The sequence below is a fragment of the Ascidiella aspersa genome, chromosome 1 (genome assembly GCF_963924565.1).
Source record: "Ascidiella aspersa chromosome 1, kaAscAspe10.2, whole genome shotgun sequence".
NCBI classification, from domain to species: Eukaryota; Metazoa; Chordata; class Ascidiacea; order Phlebobranchia; family Ascidiidae; genus Ascidiella; species Ascidiella aspersa.
Genome location: NC_139447.1, coordinates 15,987,632 through 16,013,446, shown reverse-complemented (window position 1 = coordinate 16,013,446; position 25,815 = coordinate 15,987,632). Strand labels below are relative to the sequence as shown.

Here is a 25,815-nt window from a genome sequence, read left to right as displayed (position 1 = left end):
CACTAGACATCGATGAAAATGACAACATCGTGCTAATTAGGCATTATTCAAACCAATACAATATCCTTGATATTTGTTAGATAGTGTTCAATAAATTCTAAAAGTTTGCTGACCGCCTTCGATAAAACTACGTTGTAATCTAAGTTGATTTATCAGGCAAGTGCCACGTTAGAAAAATCTTGGCGTATAACTTTTCAAATAGCCCTATTTACTTTCAGAAAGATGAACAACAATTACACGACGTATAAATATTTATTAAAATTGTTCGCGATTTTATTGCTGTTGCGTGTACTTTGCCTGACAACAACAACCTTACAAACTGGTTTGTTGCAAACAAAAGGTAAAAGGCACAAGGAACATTGAGAATCGTCCATCACAGTGACTTCTTATGGTTGGTCATCAATGGCGTAGCGAACTAACCTAAAATACAAAATCCTAAGTTGAAACAAAGGACTTAGACCGAAAATGAAACAGCTACCTTGCAATAGAGAAAATTTTTAAGGCAAAAAAAAAACTCGTGAGGAAAAGTACATCGTCATTTTTTCCTATGTTTCAGTAAATTTTAGCTTAGAAACACAACCCTTAAACTTCTTAAACCGATAATTTTTTATTAAATCATCCCTGCACCAGAAAAACAAATGATGGGAAATAGAAGAAACAAAAAAATATATGTTCCTAATTTACACAAAAACATTTGCGGTTTACCAAAATATGAAAAAATCAAACTTTAGATAAAAGCTAATCATAATAGAAGCAAAAGTGTTAGTTCCGTCTAAAAACGAAGGTATCATTAAATTTAGGAATGTGTTACAATACTCCCTAACTTGTTCAGTTTGTCACAATACCAATATATTATTAGAAAATAAAACCTGAGAAGTTTTATATTAAGGGGTGAGTGGTTATGAATCTACTTTTAAGCCGTCGATATTTATTACCAGTACAGTTAAATAACTGATGGTGCACTTTCATGATTAAACAAATAAACATACTTCTTACAAAATCCTATAAATCGACTGACTTTTGGTTTAGATTTAACTGGGGTTTGAAGAGCCTATTTTTAGCTATACAACTCTTACTTGTTCCAGGTTTATCAGTGGGCTGAGGTAAGTCCAACTCCACCTCATATTTATTGGGGCGAACTTTGAGGGGAACAAAAGCGTTAAATACCGGCTCAGAAGCTGAACTTCCCATCGTGAAAATGTCGTCGTTTGTCCCGTCCTGGATTTCCATCTATGTATAGGCAATAATACAACAAAAATTAAACATAGGATTTCAAAGTTTTGGGCAACGTAATGTAACAATGTACGTAAATTGCCTGTGTATGTTTTTAGCTCTGCTTTGATTTGAGCTTCTTGCGCAATTTTTTTGCCTACATTTCGAAAATGGTGAAGCCCTTATTGAATAACTGTTTATTTATTTATCACAAAATACTTAAATAAGAATTACTATACTCTAGGAGTCCACACCTAAAATTGACAGGTATTATGCACTACTCACAGGTATTGCGGAATTTATTTTAATTTTCTTCTAAAATTTTGATTCTTTGTACTTTGTTTGCTACCTGTACAACATTGTCGAGAAAGTCATTCATCTGCTTGAGCGAAAGTGAATTGTGCAACGTCTCCAACGGACGAATCGATGACGCGCTTGGGTGAATTTCGTAGCCACCTGTAGTTATAACGATTGGTCAGTCTTGTCGGAACTCAATTGCGTAATTGATTTACAGTGCAGTAATGACTCATAAATGAATTGCTTGAAATGTGAGGGACATGTGGAGTCATTGGGTCAGTGCTTGATTCGGACTGTTGATACCATAACATGAAGTTCAACGTACAAACAGGATAAAGCAGGCAACGGTGCTATGGTCGTTTCTTATTAGCTCAGTTTTTTAAAGCGATTGTCAGGATTTGGCCGAGATCGTGAGTTCGAACCTTACCGCAGGTCGGTAGTTTTTGGTAGGCTGGTCTATAAGGATAATTCTGTTTTAAGCGGGCCTAAATCAGTGGGCTGCGACTTGCGAGCTCTTTCAGGTGGGTTTTAAAATTTTAAGCGAGATATTTCAATTTTGGTTGGGGCAAATCACAGCTACAACCGATTCTACAGAAGCAAAGCATAAAAATCAAGAACAAAACCCTTATCTTGTTAAGAAAAAACAAACATTTAATAAACCTAAGTGGCTTTGATCTCAACATTTAAGGTCAATTTGGTGATCTTTTTAGCGATAACGAATCCATTGCTTAGAAAGGTTATGGACCACTGGACTCTGCAAATACATTTATCTTTTGTCAATTGACATGATAAATGTTTGACAATTGGTATACCAGAAGCAATGCTGAAAAAAAATGCACTTTTCCGATACTAGTTCGGGCAAAACGTTACGATCGTCCGATAAATTGACGTCATCGACTAATTACTTTGCTTAAGGTCAAATATGTTAAATATAAAACTAAAATGAGAATATTTTCAAGGAAAAAACTAAATGAGAATATTTTCAAGGAAAATATTCTTAGTTACCCTCGATACTATTTTATAATTTACATATTTTTTTGATAATTTTCGACAACCCTCTTTTTTAATTGAGATAGTGATTTGCACTTCTGTATTGAAGTTAGGTACGTTAGTGCAGCAACGTTGTGCACAAAAACAGGGAAGTTTAGCTAACAAAATTCAGCATGAGATTATGTAATTTTTAGCGGAAGAAAGTGCATTAAAGCGAAAGCTGAGTGACATACGATTTCAAATACTGGAATGATTGATTGAAAAGTTAATAACACAGCGTTTAATATTAATTGAAGTTATACTTTTGATGCTTCAGTGCAGCTGGATTGTTCATATCTTAGCTTAGATGACAGTATGTGTTTTGAGCAAACCTAAAATCGAGGCGACCTAAAATCCTAAACGTTAGTATTACTGCGTAGCTTTGCCGATCCAACTTTTCTAACTAAAGTTTTTTGTATAAGAACAAAACATACATAAATTCGAATTTAGTAAATATGTCCGATGTTTCGAATGTTTTTCACAATTAGAACAAATTTAAAAAATGTAACTATATAAAGTACGGCAGTCGGCGATCCAACCAAATTAAGCGGCGAACCAATTTTGGGTCACGACCTATAGGTTAAAAACACTGACTTAAACACTAAAATTTGACTATTTTAATCTAGCCCTTTAAATAGTAAATATAAATTTAAAGTGCATAAAAAATTATGAGGAGTTTGGCGTGTTTAAATTCGTTCAAGTTTTGTAAATTATATTTTGATTTAAGCTATACGTGTGCCAAGATATATTGCAAACAGTTCTGCGATACCGTATTTATATCGTGATTTTACATATCTAGTGGTTTACCTACCTTCACCAAGCTCTAGCTTTTGGACCGGCCTTTTCTTATTAAGTGTCGGAAATGAACTCGATGCGCTGCCAAGAACTCTGTTGCTGAAAAGCTTGCTTCGCGATCCTAACAAAAACACACAACATCAAAATCACCTGGTTCACATCGCGTTGTGAAGCGCTATAGGCATTGTTATAAATAAATCAAGAGTAATGCAATTCGCATTACGCAACATAATAGATAGAAATAAAACGTGAATGCTTAATCGGCTCTAAACTTACCTAAACCACCTTTAAACTCGTAAGGTCGCAGTGGGTTCATTCCATACAGATCTTCGTAGATGTGAGGTCGCACAAGACGGGCACTGTATTTTCGTCCTTGATCCTTTACAACAAGTTAGTTTTTATAATAACATTATTTTAAGTATCTAGGCTCAAATGAAACAAATTCTCTTTGAGAATTGTTTAGTCAGGGGTGTGCAACCCGTGGTCAACGTGCCAATTATGCCGCAGATCGAAAGTAGGGGCCCGCGGAACCAATATTTCTTACAATTAATCTTTTTTAAATATAACATGATATTGCACTGTTTATTATCTGCATAATTCGCAAGTTTTATCTGCATAAATTCCGAAAATAAAAGCATCAATTCTGCTGCAAACATATCATCAAGCTAATTTTCACCTGAAGCCCTACGACTAGCTATTCAGTTAAGATAAATCTGAATGAAGTAAATAGAAAAGCAAGCCATTTATTTAAAGCAGGAGTTCCCAACCTGTTCATGAAATGGTAATGCCATTGCTGTTGCCTTTCCCATTAACACATCGTTGTGAATGTGGGTTTACAACACTGTTACTTCTGAAGACAACGCAGCGCAGTGTCTTGGATATTCAATATGACAAGCGGCTGGCTCTTTTCACCACTAACGCACAAAATGCCAACTAAGAATTGTGTTATTAAAATGTTAGAACAACTGAATCAGGCCGGCCTCGTATCTTTTTTTGCACTTAAAAACGTGTTTAATTACATTTAAGGAGGCAGTAAAGTGTTGGAAACGTTTGTTTGGTTTAAAATTCGAGTTCACACGCCGTCATCCATACTACTAATAAAATGTAAACAAAACTACTTTAAGGAACGCGATAACCTTAATAGTTAGTCGAGTTCAGTTTTTATTAACCTTTTTGTGGCATGGCGCACCTGGCAAGCGAAGCAAGCTCGATTTTGGAGCATAATGGTTGAAGGTTGTAGTAAGACGTAATAAGAATATAAAAGCCCATACAGAAGTAGGTATCATCTTGAACGTTTCGAATAACTCTTTATTTATTTTCAACATCTAAAAAGCTCGATTTTGTTTGGTATACCAGCATTTCTTTTAAATTGCTTGCAAGTTTTTATTACATTGCTGAAAATAAAAAATAAAAAAGTTAAATATATGCCCAATATTTTTGAATGCGTTTTTCGTTTGTCCGCAAAATACTTGGCAGCTTTTCGCGGCGCAACGGTAAAGTAGCGCTGATCTAGTTTAAAAGACAGCATCAAAACGTAAACAAACCGCATGTTTATAAAGATCATTCGCGCAAAGCGTGAAAATTTTTCGCACTTACGTAGTTAAAATAGTCAAAAAGTATTTAAACAGGACTCGTGTCTAGTTTGTCAAAAAGGCGGCGGGCCGGATGAATTACATTGGTGGGCCCGATCTGGCCCGCGGGCCGTAGGTTGCCGACCCCTGGTATAAGCCAATATTAAATGTCGTTCCTTAATTTTTTCAAAAGGTTGAAAAAAATAGGGGGGCCATTGATTTCTCAAAATTTTCGAAGGGGGCCACGGTGTAAAAAAGGTTGGGAACCCCTGATTTAAAGCTTTGTTAAAGCAAATTTCAAAACTTTTGGTTTCGCATCAAACTAAATTGTGTAACCACCAATAAGCTTTCCATAAGAAATGTAAGACACGGTTTTAGCATCAAAAATAATAATTTTTAACCTTTAAGTATTCAGAAAGCAAACGAAAGGTGAGGCTTTAAGAATGTAACACTATTACAAAACCAAGTCACAAGTAGCAAATGCTAAGCGGATGCTGTAATTTTAAAGCTTTTTTTGTAGCACAATGCAATTAACTTTTCAAGCCCCTATATTTACTTTGTTTGCGGGGGCAACGACAAAAATTTTAAAAACAACAAAAAAATTTTAATGACAACGCGATAGTTATTTGTTCAAGAAGAAATGCAGACAAAAGTAATCATAGCATTTCTCTTCAGAGCTTCGTGCATGTTTTAATTATTTTATGTAAAAACGAGCCTTGAAGACAAAGTTTTCAGTGCGATCCTTCCCCAACTAACGTGCTATACCTTAATACGTGGTTACAATCCGGCGCAGGTAAATCGCATCAACAACTAACCGGTTGTTTCATGTAGAGTGCGGGTGGTGGAGCGGAACGGTGAGGCTTGCTGTTCCGCAAGAACGCGCGCACAGCTACTGACGTGTCCTTAAGCGATTCGTCGTCGTCATCTTCACCGTCGTCATCGTTAATCACTTCTTCTTCTTCGATGTCATCTTCCTCGTCGTCTGTACCGGTTGTGAACCTGGCGCGATGCTGAACAAAAACAGTTTTAAAATATATTATAGCTAGACCAGCGGTTGCCAAACTGTGGCTCTAAAGCGAACAACATGCGGTTCATGTTGTATTTTAGTTTTTTAGAATGTACACGGTGTCGATATTGTTTGCTTAGGTTAAAGATTAAATATTACTGGTTTCGATCGGTTTCTGTTTCTATGCCCTTTTCATAAAATCAAGTCAATAGAGAAACTTGGACATATTGATGGAGTTTTTTAGTCCAGCAGTTTCCATAACTATTTGCGTTTACGTAACCTCCTCAATATTGTTGGTGGGAGATATTTATAACACACTACCTCAGTAAAGACATGTGCGTGACCATAGGCGGATACAGCGGGGCCACAAGGTCACCTACATTAAGTTTTTTGCGAACTGAAACTAGATAAGTGATAAAATTCAACGCTTGCAAAATGTTTTTACACATGTTCTATGTGACCATAGGTCAGCGCCGTGTGTACTCAAAGACTTTCTTTAAAAAGTATTTTTTGCTAAATAAATCTATTTATAGCATTTTGTTCACTTGGTGACTCATTCCATCTTGGTACTAAGGCCATTGTGTGCAAGAAACCCCTTTGGAAACAAAATAACACACAGTGTATGGCTTTTTACGGAAAACTTTCTACGTGGTTTCTGTTCAGCCTTGTAGCAAAACGGGGATATAAGCTTTTTTTACACGTTCGTCAAACCGTGCACTCAGATATGTGGTCACATTTTGAGATAGGTAATGTGGGAATCCTTAAGTTATGTTACAGTTTATGGAGATACCAAGGTGTTTTATATAAAATATTGAAATATCAACAAACCTAAAAAAGGCATAATTTACGTTTTCTGGGAAAGAAACGGAGTGGTTTTTATTTTTGCCCCTATGTAAGCTGTACCTTTTTGCGGTTAACCAAGAAAGAAATGGTTGGACTGGTTGCCAAACCCTAAGCTAGACGTTCGAAAAGTGCACCACAATTATTGATGGAATGATTGAAACAATCTTCGCTGGAATGATAAAAATAAAAAAACAGCCGTGATAAACATCTGAACTTTTTGTATGAATTAAGCTTATGTTATAATGAGAAAAAAAACAACCACTTGTACTCCTATAACAATGTGAACAATAATTCAAAACAGGTACATACGCAAAATGACATGATAGGTTAAGGGTAACTTTATTATAAACATATAAAGTGTTTAACGCGTGTAGTAATGCTATGATTTGACCCAGGATAATAGAAGGAGTCACATGAGCAGTTTCCAGAATAGTATATGATCTTTATAAAACAAGTGTATTTAAATAATATTTCTCAAATAAGTGTAAGGTTGCTGTGTAGCTTTAAAACTATAACACCTGAACCTTTCCGATACGAACAATGATCCTGGTGATGGTCAGGTGATATAATTGATGGATCTATTTGGGTTAGGGTTTAAACTTTAAACTATCTGTATCACACCTTAAAACGCCAACTCAATGCTAATAAGAACGCTTACTCGGTGGTTTATGGTGCCACAAGACTGCGCTTTCGTGATAGCTGGTTGGCGTTCGCGATCTTCGTTTATTAACTCACTAGCTTCTTGTTCGTGGCTACTGGCGTTGCACACACTAGAAAAATGACGAGCTGCTGTAAACGACGCCAACACAACAGCCGTCCTTAGCATTCCTGTCAATTTCTCCACTTCACTGTCAAACTGCTCCTCCTGGTCAATTTCATCTTTCTCATCTCTCGAGTACTCATTTTGCGCTGATTCTTGCATTTGCTCACTGGGTAACTCATTTCCCAAACTACCCTGAATATTTCGAAACAAAAATAGTTTGTTTTTATTCGTTATTCTCTCATCCGACTCTCGGATTATTCTGACCCAAACCCTACTAAGATGTTATTGCTATAACGAATAAATTCCTCCAAAATGCAATGATTACAAATTAATCTATTTATGGCATTTTGTGCGTTTTGTCGAACTATTCTGTCTTGGTAGTTAGACCATTGTATTGAGTAACACTTTTAGAAAGAAAATAAACACAATGTCAACCCTTTTACGTTGTTTCTGTTCAGCCATGCAGCGAGACGGGAATGCAAGCTCTTGTGTACAAACACAAAACGTGCACGCAGATATATTCACACATTTTGAGATAAAAGTGTGCTCACATTTAAAAGTAAAAAAATGTTGGCACATTTTGAGACTTAATGTGTATACATTTGGAGATTGGTAATGGGAACATTATTTGAAATTGTGTTAAAGACTGGGGAGTTAGGACCAAGGTGCCTAACTCTGACCCTATAGTCAAACCCAAAGCGGCGGCATTGTTTTATTTTGAATTTTTTTTATCAAGATACTTAATTTGAATATTACCCTAACTCTAAGAAATATATTGTTTAATAGATGTCGAATCATGCAGAACAAGTTAACGTTTATATCATCAGAAATGGGAGGCCCACTTAAAATCATTGAATGAGGGCCAATGAACCGTTAACGTCAGCTAGTATGACTTTTAGAATAGCTGGACGTTTAGGCCTGCACACAAAATGTAGTATGTTCATATTCGGACGTGCTAATATTGCCATCAGTAAAAATGCGAAGAACTTCAACACCGCTTTTCATGTCTTGATTTTTTAGTCCGCCTATTGTTTGGTACAACACAGGTGGCAGTAAAGGATACAAACCTGTTTCTCTTGTGGTTTTGGCAGTGGGGGCTTGTCACGACCCGATGCTGGTGGTTCGTGAGATATGCTTCCCCTTCGTTCTGGGGAGTTTACCGGCGAGTCCTAAACAATATATTAAGCATGGCGCTATGTTTGCAACTATAGTTTAGGGTAATTACTAACTTCTTCTTTGCCTTTTTTTTTCAAAAAAAATGTAAATCTTAACCAATTTAAACAAGGAGTCACATAAGTAACATGGCAAAATATCATAGTTATGCTGAAACAAGTCAAGATTAATTATACTGATGAGCAGAGGGCGAGGCTACGTATGTTACAGATGTCTCTAAGGTGGGCAAGAACGATAATGGCCGACAACTTGCTATCACTATCGGTTAACATAACCACTTATGTTAACCGATAGAAGGACATACTGCGCGACTTGGCGGTTTAGATCCGGGACGAAATCCACCTCCCTGAGGAAAATCTTCCTCCAGCTGATTTCCCTTTGCTCCGGGACTAAAGTGAAGCTCGATGTGAAATCGCTTTTCCGATTGTGGGTCCTCGTTCGGGTCCTCGTACAACATAATCACGATCTGCGACAAATCGTGAGCTAATAAATATATTTCACGTATGGTGTTTTATTCAAGTTGGTTTAAGACGATTGAGCTAATGCAAAATCCAAATAAATCTGTTTCTAATGCTGCTAAGCTATTCGTGGCTTTATTTATTTGCATATTGGACAAGCACATATATTTCCCCTGAAAAGAAAATTTTAATGCGAAAAATAGAGAAGCAGATTTTCAGCTAATGTTCACGTATGCTATTACGTGAGTTCAACGGGCGTTTTTCGCTGGTGTTAATTGGCTTTTGGGCACGTAATTAGAAACAAAGGTGAAAAGTGTGTAATGTTGCTAAAAACGCTGCGCGAGACGTCTGTAAATTGACACCCATTATGAGATTAATGCTATTAAGACATTAGTTGTGGTTCCTTTTTTTAACCTTAGGAAGGTTCATTTTCTTTCAAAGAAACATTCAAATATTTACAGTGTCATTTAAAAATTCCTGTTTATTGCTGCCCTTCTTTGATATACCTGGGTCATATAGTTGAGTTCGGTGACGGCGTCAACATACTCCATTGCCGCTTTCCATTGAGGGTCGCAATTCTCCTTAAACGGAGAAAAATAGGTAATTTTTTTCAGACTGTCAGATACGTTTTTTGAGTGATGGTTTAAAATCAAGCTGTAACACATTTAAACTAGAAAACACATGTTCTTTGTAACTGAGGTCAGCTACCACTGAGTAACGATCACGACCCTTATCATAAAACACCGGGTGGCCAAATTGCAAGGATGGAAATTTTGTATTTTAGAGACGTCAACAAGAATGTAAATTTTCAGAAATGGCACATTTCTAACAAGTCACAAAATATATTGAAAATGATTGGATGACTAAGGCAACATATTGCTTCGCTTTCAGCATAAATATAAACTAGCTTACATTGCACAGACCACCGTAGTGGAGCACTGTCAGTAGGGAGTGGATGTGACTTTCGCTAGTGAAGTAGAGTCGGGTTCTGACGTGGCGACCAGGCGACAACACACCCCTCGAGTAACTGTCGACAACAAGTCAATATATTTCAGCTCCTAATTAGCACTTTGCGCATATTACTGTTTAGTGCTGGTAGATGAACTCTGGGTGTCGAAATCCCGAAGGTCGTCTAGTTTAGTAAAGTAGCTGTTATCAAACAATCTAAGGCAACTAATGTACGCTAGGAAAAAGTTACATACAAACTTTTGAATTAATGAAACACCAGATGACAATATACATTAAAAAGGGTGGTTTTAGATGTTGCGTGTAACACTAAAATTTAAGGACTGTTTAAAAATTACAAAAAAAATGTGATGACTAGAACTAAAAACGCAAAAGATTTAATTAAGATAGTTTTACGATGGATTTAAATCGTTTACCGTGGATTTAATCGATATGTATCTTCATCTAAATTTCGCTGCAAATCAACTCTGATTTTGCGAAGAAGAGGAACACAGCAACCAAGAGCAATTTCCAACTTTTCATGCCTCGTAATACCATATTCCTTAAGAACACAAATATATTTTTTAAGAGCTTTAAAAACTGTGACAACATTAAATTTTAATGGCAATAATTTGCTACTATAATAATTAAATATTGTAAACAAGTTGGCTTTTAAACATATTGTCACATTACTTACCTGTGGAATTACCACATCAGCAAGTGCTTTAGAATCAGTGTAAAGGTCAAGTGAGTTCTCTAAACCAAGCTTGCCATTGTGTTGTAAATCATATCTGTAAAACAACATACACTTTATGAATGTTTAACCATTACTCAAATACCTATATTTTTGACTATCAACTGTTAGGTTAAAGGCTTTTTCAAGTTAAACACAGCTTTTGAAAATAATTTTAACAAACATTATACCAAAATGTTGTGCCAATGAAGCTTAATCTAATATCATTTTCAAATTTATGCGCAATGCATTAATATTATTAATGTGTTATGTGATATGTTGTAACATGGTATAATGGTATTAATTTTGAACTTCCTTTTAATGGTTGATTCATAACCTAATGTTTTGAAGTAAGTGCAACAAATTTTACAATAAACATATTTATTGAAGTTCAATTCTGCAGAATTGTTTATTAACTATTAAACTGTAAAGCCTTACTTTATGCAATCATAAATATCCGGTATTTTGCTAATATCATATTGTCCAGATTTCAGCTTGAAATCCCGTTCCAATTTTGCCCATCTCTGCAGCATTATTTCAACTGATTCATTGTGGTAGAGTTTAACAGCTGTTAACACATTACATATAAAGACAACTCAAACAACTCTTAATACCAATATATATACAATATATTTACACTTTCGCTTATCAGTTGCCAAGACATCTTTCATTTGTGAGGTTAAAGATTTCATGTGTTGGTATATTTTCTCACATTGATCATGGGGGTTTACAACAAATTTAATTGCTTTGACAACAGAATGGGACTGTAGTGGAACAATCTGTAATAAGTAACATAAAGCAACTTAAATATTAGTATAAAGCAGCTTAAATAATAGGAAATATTATGAATGAATAGTGGAAAAACGATATACAGCTCTAACTCAACTATACAAACAAATGATTACAACCAAAGTAAACAAACAATTTACTTTGAAATTACAGTTATTAAAATAAGGTTACATTTTTTACAAGTTATGTTTACAATAACTTAGATTTAAAGTGCAATATTAAGAAGTAATATGCCTGTTTGTAGTCTTCCTCAGTCAAAGGCCCTGGTTTATTCAGAAGATCTTGTAACTTAGACTTTACTCTGTAAAAAAATATATATGTGTATTTGGTATAATTTTTATTGATAGTTGTATATATATAAACAATTATGTTTGTTTTATACTTTAATAGACAACTGATACACTTTTCAGTAGATTTATTTACTTAATCGCATTTTAGGAAAATCATGTTTGTAAATTGATTGAATTACCTATAACAATGCTGATTAGTGTGTTGTTAACTAGAACTCATGCTCAAATCTTTCACAAAATCAATAGATTTGTGGGCAAAAAGGGGATTTATTAAAAATATTTAAGTTAATCAGAAAGATTAGGGTGCAGACACTGGAATTTATAAACAAAAAACAATACTGCACAATTATCAATTAAAAACTGAAGCCCATAAGTATGACATAAAGGTTTTGTGTTGTATATGTCTATTTTGGTATTTAAAAAAATGATTTAGCACTGTTCAAATAAAGCTGAACAAAAAATTGCTGTAGGTGTGAGAAATGTGGCTCCACGCTAGGCCATACTGCACAATTTTTTTTACAGACAATTACTTTTTGACACATTAAACCAGTGATTCTCAAAATAAGTGCCAGACACACCAGTGTGTCTCAAAATATCCTTAATTTTTTCGATTTTGGAAGATAACCTAGTTGTTTTTATTTTACCAATATGCATGCGAACAAGTATACAAGACTTACTGAACAATGGCCATTCGATATCTGACAATATTATAGTATTTATGTCCCACATTGTTGCATAGTTAAGGTGATGATTAGGTTATAATTTAATGTATTTGTAAAACGCATGTGCAAATTTGTTTATATTTTTTAAGTTTGCTGCAGGATAAAAGATATCTTATTGTTGATAGGATCCATAGTGAGATACAAACTATAATTAAGGAAATATGTAACGTTTTAAAGATAGTGTACTCATCTCTTAGCAAACAAGATGACCCAATGTTGCACAGGTAAAAAGCCATCTATGTAATATAGACTATATAGTAACCGGCGCATAGAAGGTCAGAAGACAACAACAGAATTGTAGTACATAAAATTCCTAGTTGGAAAATGTTGTCAAAACTACTTACCACTATCACATAGAACCTGATAATAACCCAACCTTATAATAATTGTAATGCCTTGCCGAACACTCTGGTTTAATGAAAAAAATTAGTTTTAGGTGCACTGATATACATGATAAATTTTAATTATGACAGTATATAATGTACATGCTGATTGTGCATGCAAGGTGATAACTAAATGATGTGATTATCTTCAAAGTAGGTATTTAAATTAAAATTGTTGGTTTATATTGGGTAATTGCAACCACTCAATTACTTTTAAAACACACCTCTTAAAAGAGGAATGTTAATCTTGATTTGCATATACAGCAGTGCTAAGTTTAAATAAGTGCAGATGCTTAAAACATTTATAGTGCCTGTTTTAAATGTGGTTATGCAGTGGGACATTAACATTTTTCCGGATGACCAATTTGGTATCTGTTGCCTTATAATTTTGATATCAATAAAATTTTATAGGGCAATATGCTAACATGTAATGTCATGTGAAGATACCTTACAATTTCCCTTCTATAAATGCGTTTATGTTGCAAAAGTAACATTTCATTAATAATACAAAAGTAAAGTAGTATCATTGATTTCAACATTAAGCGCTATTGTCCCAGAAAAAAGCGATAATAGGTTACGCAAGAACAACTCTAGGCCAATATGCAACAAGGTAAGACACATAACGTAACTGCCAAGTCATAGAGTGCTAGCAGTATTATCATTCTTGTAAAATATTTGAATACAAACACAAATTGTTTTGATTTTATTTATTTGAAATGTTATTTTCCTCTACAATAAACATATTTTCTCAGATTGATTTGGCAACTTTTTGCTATTTTGTCATTAAAGGATTAAATATATTTACCCTCCTTAAAATAAACATAAGTGAAATACTTTAATAAAAACATAAAACATTTAAAATTATGGATCTGTTACTCTAGATTCCAAAACTTACTATTCTAAAATACCTAAGGATTCTACTTTGAACAACTAAGATGTGTTAAATGCTAGGTATAATTAATCAAATGTAATCAATACAAAATGGTAACTCATGTTTATATAAATGTACCTCTACCACTAAAAAGTAATCTAAGAGTTTCTCTGTTTAAAAAGTTTCTGAAACATTTACCACTATGAGTTAATGCCTAAAAAAATACATAAACTATATATGTTTACCACCCACAATCTAAACAAATTTAATCAGTTATACCTGGTAAAGGTACAGCCCTGGGACTAAAATGATATTTAATTTAACTTTAAACAAATTAAATGCATACAAGAAGGTATCCACAAAAAAAGTTGGTATCAACAAAAAAGGATACTAAACTTCTTAGATAAAATAATAATTTTAAGACATAAAAAATATCACTAATTAAGTGTAGTTATAAATGTGATTTTTTTTTTAATTCTGTCTGAGCTGTTGAGGTGGCTTGTGAAACTAGAGAGGTGGGTGCAAACACCATGCAAATCAAAGGCAAAACCATCAAGATCAACAAACACAACATACAATGACTGCTTTATTCCAACAGGATCATTGCTATCTTCATCTCGGTGAAGAAGACTGGTTACAAGAAAATGAGTAGAAGTAAATGGAATAGAAAAGAAAATATAACAACACAATTACAGCAAAAAAGAGAATAGTTAAATTAAAGTGAAGATAAGATACAACTTGTGCGAAAACCACCTAAAACCAAGATCAAACTCAACTTTCATATATTTGCTTTCTACTGCATACTTGGCTATCAACTTTTTTACCATAAATTGATACCAGGCCAGAAACTGCTAAACTGTGAAACACATTTCAACCTGAATGAAGAAAATCTTTGAGCACCAACAGCCTTCACTTTTTAACAGCAAAAAGCATTTCTGCAAACAAACCTAAGAAACCACTTACTTTTGCTGGCAGTTACTTAAGTTGTCTCCCTCATTGTCAAGGAGTCCATTCATGTTTGCACTCTTCACCATTTGAACCAAGATTGGGGTTAGTTCACCTTCTAATGCTAAAAGACCCTGAAAAATTAAAATATTAAAAAGCTATTGGAAGGCTTTTTAGTTAACTTATTTTAACAAACGAACTTTAGCAAAGGCAGCTGCAGTCATTTGAACTCTTCCCTCATCAGAGGCATATATTTTAAGGTCATGTCTGTATGTGCTGTGAAGTCGCAGTAATCCACAACCAGGAAATCCAGCATAGTCACCTATTAGACACATAAATAAACTAGTCACAAACATTAAACAAACTACTTAAACTTAATATAATAATTGTATATATGTTCAAATTTAATATGCTTTTCCATACTTTTTTTGTATCACATGATTTGCAATAAACTTATTGAAGCACAGCGAATTTAAAAAAAAAAACAGGGATAATAATGCTTTTAATGTGTATTTAAAAGTAAAGTTTACTGAAAAAGTATAGTAACTGAAATAAAGACAGAATAGGTAGGATAAAACAACATTTAACTTACCTTTAACTTCCCCGCTAACTGGGTAGAGATTAAAAAAGAATGGCGAAGAGATAAAGATGAAGAAGGGGAGTCAGTAGCAGAATAAGGAGAGAAAAGAAAGAAAACAATAAGTAGTATTAGAAAAGTGATGGTAAGATATACATTTAAAGGCAGTGGTTATTAAGTACACTTTGCCATATTACTTGAAAATTTTCTATTAATCATACAGTTTGCTCTTTGTGTTGTGTGGTGCTTTCATGATTTCCAAGTCACAAAACATAATTGTACACCCATGCACATCATAAAAAGTTTTAAAAAAACTTGGTGACACAAGAAATAAAAGGGTAAGAAGAAGGAAGGTACTGATGAGGGGTGTTCCAAGTGAAATTATGGATAGTTAGATTTGATGAGGGATGTTCCAAGTAAAGTTATCGATTGTTAGATTTAAATCTAATTTGGTTATTTATATTGGGTAATTGGAACCAATAAAATTTCTTTGTTTTACCACCAAAGGTGTGACTTAAAGTAAATACTGAAGTGCCAAGTTTGGATTAAGGCCTATAGCGGTGGCGAACTATTACTGTGCTTTCTTCAAATGTAGACATGTAGTGTGGTGACAGGTTTATTTCAGGCGGTGAATTACTTTGCAATAACCTTCATCTAACAATTAAGTGTCAATCAAGTGTTATTGTGCAATCAGCTAACGTGTAATGACAGGTGCAGAGATTTTAGAATTCCCTTAAACGCATTAAATTAAATAGTAACTTCCATTGAAATCTTCCCAAGTACTACAGAGGTTACTCAAGGTTCAACTTAACGTCAATAATAAGCAAGGTTATGTCATCTTGTAAGGGTCAAGGTGATTTCCAATATCATATACTCAGTGCAAGTGCAACATGAAGTATAGGTAACGCATTAATAGCAATAGTAAATTTGTATCTAGTACAGCATAATATTTGACTACTTAACTAACACATCATGTTGTTTAGAAGGTTAAACATTTGTAATTTAATTTTTTGACTACAATATGAATACATAAGCAAATAATAGTAAACCAAAACAGCTAGTTAACAAACGTTTCGGCAACATATTCAGTTTGCCTTCTTTCAAGGTGAATGACACCAACCTTTCATAATACAATATATGGAAAAACACAAAGGAAAAAATGGAAGAAAAAACTTGAGGAACAACACAATAAGAAAAAAATTGCGATCACAAATAGCCTCTAGTCCTTGAGCAGGTGTTTTTAACTTGCTGAGAGCATCACATCTGTTTTGATTTTCATCATGTTACCCTTCTTGTGAATGTTTCATGATTTCAATAATGATATTTTCCCATAGTCTGACTCTAGTGTTATTAAAGATACTGTACCGAATCATTTGTAGCCTTGGGGGATATTGTGGGTATAAAAGTGCAGACTTTCATGTCATTCTTCACAATATCCCATTGGTGTTCTTTAGACGATTCTTTAACGACCTTTGGTCTTCCCGATATACATCAAAATACAATCTGCATATTAAAACTAATCAAAGTCTTACGGCGTTGAGAGACTTCGGTTTAGCGGTTGGTATGCAACCTACCAATACTTTTCTACAAGCCTCAGAGTCACTCAAAAGACCACATAATTTTCTTTGACCAACAAGGATTGCATATTCTATCCCCTGTGCAGATTGTAGTTTGGTGTATATCGGAAGGTTGTTTAAGATTGCAGAAAATAACACCAAAGGAATGTTGCGAAGAATGGCGCAAAAAAGTCTGCCCTTTCGAACCATACAAAACCTCCCAAGGCTCTTCAATTAATTTTGGTGCAGGCTCTATAATGCCACGATAGTTAGACTATGGAAAAATATTATTTCTGGAATGTTGGAACATTCACAAGAAGTGTAACACCATGAACATCAAAACAGATATGAAGCTCTTAGCATGCTACAAACACCTACTTTAGTTGATATTAGTTTTTGCATTTTGTTTTAATATGTTGTTCCTCGCGTTTTTTCTTCCATTGTTTTTTTTCCATATATTGTACTACAAGCGTTCAGTGTTATTCACCCTAAAGAAGGCAATTTGAACAGGTTGCCGAAACATTGGTTAACAATTACAATTACCAGAGGAGCAGTTTTGGTTATTGTTATTATGCCTGGTAGCAGCAGTTTATATTATATAAATTAGAAGGTAAATATTTAACTAAAAATATTTTGGAAAACAAAGTTCTGGATTATCTCTGTAAATGGTAACAATTTTGGGGTATTGCATGTTCTGTTTCTAAAAAAGTTGCTAGAAAAGAGATAATTTTTTTTAAATGTTTTACCTGATCTTAAACAAACGGACACATAATTATCAACATTTGAACTATTTTTAAAAAGAATAAACTTTTGTTTTGCATGAGCAAATGAAATTTACCCATATTGCATTAATAGTGGGAGAGATCGCAAATAGTTAAACTACTCAATTGTCTCAAGTACTACAAAAAGTTGCAACACAATCAAAAGAAAGAAGACAACAAAATTGTAAGTATAACTATTGGTGTAATAAGAATAAAAACTGATAAAATTAGGTGCCACACTTTTCAAGTCGAGGCAGGGTGTGGCTGTTATGGTAATGCTTGTTTTATTTTCCTAACTAACAGCTGCAGTTATACTTGCAATCTTTTGGGATTTGGTAGTCTATCAAACACTCAGGCAGTGTTTTTAGTTGCTAAACTTAAATGTTTGAAGATCGGTATTCACATTTTTTATTGGCATATCTGAACTTATTTGCACACATAATGCTGTTAGAAAGGCATTTATAAATAAGGAATAAAACCAGTGATAACAGTATCCAACTTTTATACTTAAACTACATTACTTACTCCTCGTAACATTTCTTACTGTGAATCACAATTTTTTAATGGCTGACCCTGAGTCAATGCTTTACTGCATTTTGAGTATAAAAAATGATATCAAGAAGTATAGTGGTATTGAAATGTGATTAAAAAATTCAATGAAAACCATATTATGGGCACCGATGTTAAGGATCTGTACAAAAGTTAATGAAAACATTTTTTTTTGTAAGTAATTGAAAAATTGCTTGTTAAATTCGGTGGACATATATACATGGTAAGTAAATATATACTTAAAAACATGTAAAACTAAATTAAACCTTAACACAAAGCAGAATAAAATTGGAATGTTAAATTTCCTAAATTAACGAATATATAGCTCTACATTGTCAAAAAATGTTGGCTTGGCTTGTGAAGCACAGAATAGAAAACTGCCTTTTTTCCAAATACAATCAGACTGTTTGCATTAAGTAACATTAGAACAGAAAATTTCTGGCATCGCAAAAAACTATATTTACCTTGACCACCAGGATACATGCAGCGAAAAGCTTGACCCAGCTCCTCAGCTTGTTTTCTACCAGCAGGTGTAAGTTCCCCTCCCCACTTCAATATTAAAAGTAGAGAGGGTCCAGTGTATGATTGCAAATCTTAAATTTAAAAATAAATATTCAACGCTAAAATAAAATAAATATTTTTCTTTTACACCAGTTTCTACTTAATTAATCAAGTATGTTTTTTTAACATATGTTGTTTTTAAAAAAACAAATATCAAGCAAGGAAATGCTGTTTTTATATTATTATAAAAGTTATTTAGTTAATGTTATATCTTACTGAAATTAGTTGCTATAAAACAGTATAATACTTATTTCCTTTTAAATATTAGTACACTCACCATCTTCTGAACTTGATGTCATATTGCGAGATGACATGTATTTGAATTGAACTTTTCGATTTATTCCAGAAAAATGGCCATACCTACATTTATGAAATAGACAATATGTATCTATAAAATCTTAACAGCTATACAACACAGTTATGTAGAATAGGGGTGTCAAACTTAATTCTTACTAACACATGAAGTCATTTGAATATGTGAGCTGGCTGCAACAACAGAATGTAGAAAAAAAATCGTTTTTCAATCAATTAAATTTATTCATCTGCCCTACGCTTAATTTACAATAGATAAGCATACATATTCAATCTTCTTCTTCTTCTCTTAGCTGGGTGGTAGACAGTAACATGCTGTGAACACTTTTTTGGCTGGCCACATGTGTGTGAATGGCGGCAATGGGGCACCTTGTTTAGACCTAATTCCTCAATCTACAACAGGCCAACTAACCAAGTTTATAGAAAACATTTAGGTTTAAATTGCCAAATTTAAGTATTGGCGTGTTGAAAATTTTTCACACATTTTACAGAATACCAGCCTAAAACTGAAACAGCTTCATTTGCACAAGACTTGCAAAAAACTTAAGCGGTTTAAAAAAAAGCCGCCTGAAATGGTCATGCACGGCAGCATGTCTGATGCCCCGGGTGTGGATAGTTTAACAAAGGATAGACAAACCAAAAAAATCATTTATTTACATTTCCAAAACATTTTTCAGTTGCTCAAGTTTGTGTAGTTTCTCTTGAACAATGGTTTCAGGTTCAGCAAGTAGACATCTTGCCACATCCAAAACCTCCTGCAGCTGTTTGGGACGTTTTAACTTTAATTTTCCAGTTTTATGACCATTGTATTTTGTGAAAAGATCGAAAAACCTAAAAATAAAAATATTGATATTTAAGTTTAGCGACACAATATTCAATTATACTGTTAAACAGAGGTGGGCAACAAACGGCCCGTGGGCCAGATCCAGTCCGCCAATGCAAATCATGCGGCCTGTGACCTATTTTGCAAACTGGGCACAAGGCCATTTCATATTTTCTGGCCTCTTCAACTAAGTAAAAGCAAATTATTTGCTGCTTTGTGAAAATCTTGTTCCTGCAACGAAGGTACAAGTAGTTAGACCCCTGAAAAATAGCATACCCTAGTCATATTCAATGAAACATTAACACATATGTGTGTTAATAACTGAGATCTAGCCCTTCGAAGCTGCTTTTTGACCAACGACTACGGCTTACGTATAATTAGTACAATGCAAGCCATCGCAGACTCACCGAATCTGTTGATCTATGATGCAAGCAGAGCAGACTAGAAAAACAACTAGCCTGCAGTGAGTTTCGAACTCACGACCTCCGGTCAAGCCGGGACCGTCGCTCTACCAACTGAGCTATGCAGGCTCAGAAGGGAGCAAGTCGAGAAAACAACCATGCGCCAATGCTTGCTCAATCTGTTAGTACAAGCAACCTCATAGAAGGGGATCCACAGTACCATATCATTTATTCAATGAAACATTCACACATATGTGTGTTAATAACTGAGATCTAGCCCTTCGAAGCTGCTTTTTGACCAACGACTACGGCTTACGTATAATTAGTACACCGAAAGCCATCGCAGACTCACCGAATCTGTTGATCTATGATGCAAGCAGAGCAGACTAGAAAAACAACTAGCCTGCAGTGAGGTTCGAACTCACGACCTCCGGTCAAGCCGGGACCGTCGCTCTACCAACTGAGCTATGCAGGCTCAGAAACCCTAGTCCTAGAGTTATCCCTAATTAACAGTAGTGGTGGTTGTTATAACAAGATGTGTAAAGTCTATACAGTTCGGCTTGCAAAGACCTTTCTGTGGTTTTGGCCACCCTTGCTGTATAAGCTTGTTTTTCACTTTTTTATCTACATATATTCACTACAGTATATAGGCTAAGAATATAAAACAGTAGGGTTAATTTCTCCTAAAAAACATAAAATTGAATAAAGACTACAATCAACATAACACCTATAGATGACAAAACATGTAAATAAAAATGCTTTCTTACTTTTGATGCCTTACTTCCATTTTCATTTTTTGTTTTGGCGTACGGTCACCATGGCGAATAACAGCAATTACACACCTCAATTCCATCCTAAAAATGTTAAACAAGAAAACTCATTTTGATCAAATCCTGATAAAATATATTGGTATGCATGATTTTTACATAGTTCCTGAAGTTGTTGGGACAATTGGAATGTCTTCAGTATCTGATGAAATTTGCCAAGGAATTAAAAATTGAGGTGCCAAGTCTCTCATGATAATATTTCTGCACAACAAATGTAATAGTTAGACTCAAAATAACTTGTGTAAAACTTTCATAATCTTTGTCGGGTGCTCTAAGGCAGTGGTTCCCAACGAAGGGGGGGGGGATCTGTGCTATGTGCTATGTTAGAAAAATAAAGTTCTTGTATAGAGGCTTTACAGCTTATAATCGAGGGTTTAAGTTCTGTTCTAAGAATTACATGAAAATATTAATGTTAACGATATTTAGCAAAACAAATTCGTAGGGGGAATTAGATTTGAATATCGACTAGATGGGTAAACAGAACTAAACTGGTTGGGAACCACTAATCTAAGCGAAAAAAATGGTTCTCACCCTAAAACTTTAGCACAGTCATCATAATATTTCATGGAATTCTTAACAAAGCTAAATCCATTAACATCACATACAAAAGACTTTCCATGTGCTCTCAAAAAATCAAATCCACAAACAGTTTGCTGCAAATACAAAATTTAAACTTCAAAAAAGAAAAAAATAATTAAGGGAAAATCATGAGGAACATTGCACACCTTAAATGCAAGGCAAACTTGTCTAGCAATTAACTTCTCCTTTGCTGAAAGGATCACTGGAAATCTCACTTCTTTACCATCACTGTCTCTTTCTACTTTACCGTCAAGAGCTGGCGACTTCCGTGCTTCTGCATGTGCATAATCTGCACCAACAGTGTATACCTGGATGTTAAAATAATAAAAAAATAGTTTTAAGATATATATCTTGGCCCTGTTTTTAGAAACAATCATTTTTGTTAAACTTAGTGTAAAAAATAGTTACATTTTTAAGTAAAAAAACATTTGTTTTGTTTTTTTTAATCCGATTTTAATTTTAATCTAAATATTGTTCTTTAAACATCCCGTTGAACTATAATTAAAATAAAGTTTTTTTAAACAGTCATTAGCATAAAACTTCAATTTAGGAATATGTTTCATAAAATGAGCTATTCATTGTTTGCTAACCTTTACATCAGTTCCATCAGTTGGCATAAAGTCCTCATAAAGGTAAGAGCCAGTCCTTCTAACACAACTTTGCGTTGAATACTGACTGCTACGATTTCCAATCTGAAAAGACATCTGGAAAATTAAATTTCCTAAGAACCCAATGTCAAAAGTTTAAGTACGCCTTGGTATAATAGATGTCCGCCAAAATTTAAATGCATACTTTTCTGAAGAGTTTTTGACATCCTCCACCAGCAGAAGAAGGATAATAAATGTTGATATTATGATTTTCAGCATCAACAGGCTTTTCAACAAACGGTTTATGAAAAACTTCATTACCAACAACAATGTGATCTTCATACTCCTCAAAATGGCATTCTAAAAAAGTTTCCGTTTTTTGGATTAAATATGTCACTAACAACAACAATAATAATATTTAAAACCTTTTCCTGTGCTTCGATCACAGACAGCATATCTTGGTGTTTCAATACCATGTTGCTGTAGAGTTTTATACACTATTCGCCTATCTTGTAAGTGAAATTGTTCTTCAAGGTCATTTATTAGAAATGGTTGACGCAGTTTTGTGTATTCAACAGCTTTTCCCAGTGGAAAACCTAAATACAACATCATTTAAATAAAAGAAAACAATTTGCACAAGCTTTGCACAAATATCCTGACGAGAGACAATTAACCCAGTATAAAAAATAATAAATGTTTTTTCTTACCTGTAGACTGAAATGAAATTAAACAATCACAAAGAGGCCATTCTGTGACAGGCTTATCTAGAATTATATCTTCATCAAATACATCTATTGATATATATTCAAACATGTGTAGTCGATTCAGAATTTCCTGCATAGGTTTAGACTTGGTCTTCTTTGCCATTGCACAGATACCAACAATAATCTGCTTTTGTCCATCCTAAAACAACAATCACATTTAGTACTATTAAAGGGAAAACAAAAATAAAGGGGTTGCACATTAAGCAGTAACCATTTTTTGACATGCTGCACGCTAACTGATCTTAAAAAATGGCAGCACACCAACAAAAATATATGTTATTTAACAAACCACACATGAGCAACTAAAGGAGCATTTGATAAATAAATGCACCAAGGCGCAAATCCTTTGTTGTATTACAATACTTAACTTTCAATTTTATAACCTCAAACATATTTCTACTCCCTTATAATAGGGGATTACTGGACACTATATTGCAAGCTTTTAAATAGCATTATAAAATCTTACAATTATGCTTGCTATTTTTTTGGTTAATTTTTTGTCTCAGCAGCAACAAACATTAATTTATACAATGTAAACTAAGTCAATAATACTAAAACAAAATACCAAAAAATTATTCTAGTATTTTATGGGTTTCAAGCATATGAATATCTTCTGTTTCTGCTTAGTAATAAAAATTGTTACATACTTATATGCACTAATTGCTTCATAGTTAAATTTGTTAATAACCTATAAACTATTTAGAAATATGAGTGAACATACCATAACTTTTAAATAGGTATAAAGATTATTAAAAGTTATAAAACCTTTTTTTAGGAATACCAGGCTGAAACTTTTTTTTTAAATGTCTGCTACTTTTTTGAAATGGGTGGGGATTTTTACGGTATAAAATTTCTTTACTTATTTTGGCATTACAAACATTAAAATAAAGGTTGGCACTTGCAATAATTAAATCGTTGATGTTAGTTTCCATTGCAGCAGAAAAATTTAGGAATTGTTTGAAGTTAAAAATCTAAACAAAGGTTTTGGGTATAAAAATATTGGTAAATTAAATGATTATTCATTTGAATAAAATGTTTTAAAGGACAAAATACTCTAGTCTTTGAGATAGCCGGGCTGAATGTTCTTTAAATAGATGTGATGCCCGGAATATTGTCACAGCCATAAAGTGGGCACATCCTAGAGGGGAAAGCATCCTGTTTGCACAAACAACTAAATAGTAAAGGGGATATTCCACAGTATAACATGATTTAAATATTTTACCGGTAGGTTATACTTTTCTAAATTAAAATGTATATATATTCGAAAATGGTGCATTCAAGGCCAACAAGCCTATTACAAACAGTTTCCAAGATCACATACTGATAATTTTCGTGTAACACTGATGGTCCATTTATAAAAAGTGCAGTTGTAATTTTTAGTAGACAAACTTGCTACAAAAAAAGTTAGAAAATGCACCTATATTTGTGATTAGATTAGCAGGCAGGATACCAGTGTTGAGATTTGGTGTGCCCAATTATCCTGTTTTTTAAGTTATGTACCTATTAGACATCCTTGTGATTGTCATACTTTCCAAACGGGCTTAAAGTTTAGCCGCTCTTTCACTATTGTACGTGAAAACTTATGCAAAAAAAAATGATAATAATACCGCATACCACAATGCATATTGTTTGGGTTAGGGTGCGAAAGTATTGCTACCAATCTATAATATAATAAATGTCTTTATATTATTGGTTTGTACAGTGTAACTTAAACATTTTGGCATAACCGCTATAAACCTGTCATGGTGATCGGCGGATGGTTTTAGCTTTTTTTTTGTCTTATAATTTATCATTTACGAAGTACATACAAATCTCAAAACTACATCAAGAAATGTGCAAATTAACTAGCTAATTTCCCTTATCTTAGAACAAACACCTACGTTTTTCACTTCAGTTTCCATCATCCGGTTGCGTAATCGTAAACAGCGCTAGCAGCAAAACTGTTTCTGCATTAACAAACAAGCAATTTTATGGCAATTTGCAGCAACAAAGTTTTCACCACAAAGGGATTCCCCTGAATCGCTTCAGTGATTTTCTCATCATCAGCTTATTTTCACGAGAAACCAGTAAAACTTTTTTATACTCCAACATAGCGGTAGGAAATAGCATATTATATAGGATGTTTTATTCCTCAACAAAAAACTCGCGCGAGTGGGTGTTAAGAGCTCACATTGGCAATGTTAAGCTGTGCTGTTTGTTTTCATTGAAGTTATTAAAATGGTAAAAGGCTCTTATTTTTTGAACTATTTTGGGGGGCTTTTTCAGCTCAGCTCATTAAACAGTATTTACAACTATATGGATTATGAGAAAGCATTGTAAGAAGTTTTAAAAAATGCCAATATACCCTTAAAATCGCACACCGCCACATATTCAAAAGTACAAAAAAAAATTGGGTGAACCCTGTCCGATGGCGTCACGTCTCATTTTAAAAACAAAGTTTTGCCCAATCAACTAAATAAACGGAATTTTCAGCTCTTTGCGTAATTAAGAGCGCAGAGAACAACACGTGTTTTTAGGATTATTTGTATTTGTGGATGCCCCTTAAAAAATCGTGGATCCGCCCGAGTTATCAGTAGCGTGCTTATTCTTTGGTCTTGGCAAATGTGGTACCGGTAACCTGCCCAATGCTCATGGGTTTTAATTCTGGTTTTCTGCAAGTCATATTTATCAAAAAAATAACAAAAGTCATAAAG

General features: G+C 33.9%; 1 protein-coding gene and 1 non-coding gene across 5 annotated transcripts; both read right to left on the bottom strand.

Moving 5' to 3' along the window:
• Positions 1-25,117, bottom strand: LOC146168043 (inositol hexakisphosphate and diphosphoinositol-pentakisphosphate kinase 2-like). Of its 4 annotated transcripts, none has more exons than XM_083381371.1 (30): positions 25,003-25,117; positions 23,066-23,261; positions 22,784-22,954; positions 22,564-22,718; positions 22,362-22,475; positions 21,918-22,079; positions 21,724-21,845; positions 21,292-21,393; positions 21,133-21,219; positions 19,799-19,972; positions 19,107-19,189; positions 18,733-18,861; positions 15,026-15,147; positions 14,844-14,959; positions 14,457-14,510; positions 11,849-11,915; positions 11,463-11,604; positions 11,264-11,393; positions 10,790-10,883; positions 10,530-10,654; positions 10,060-10,174; positions 9,654-9,728; positions 8,994-9,155; positions 8,584-8,685; positions 5,720-5,914; positions 3,610-3,712; positions 3,350-3,454; positions 1,562-1,668; positions 1,077-1,230; positions 1-420 (listed from the first exon to the last, which is right to left on the bottom strand). In XM_083381371.1, exons 1-30 carry the CDS (start codon positions 25,024-25,026, stop codon positions 416-418), a joined length of 3,492 nt encoding a protein of 1,163 aa, XP_083237497.1. In that variant the 5' UTR covers positions 25,027-25,117; the 3' UTR covers positions 1-415. The 4 variants fall into 4 exon arrangements, with proteins under 4 accessions (XP_083237497.1, XP_083237505.1, XP_083237512.1 ...); XM_083381379.1 differs by having other exon boundaries at positions 22,362-22,463; XM_083381386.1 differs by lacking the exon at positions 14,457-14,510.
• Positions 20,766-20,840, bottom strand: Trnaa-ggc (transfer RNA alanine (anticodon GGC)). Its single transcript has one exon. It is a non-coding gene; the product is annotated as a tRNA-Ala (tRNA).
• Positions 25,118-25,815: the final 698 nt, after the last annotated feature.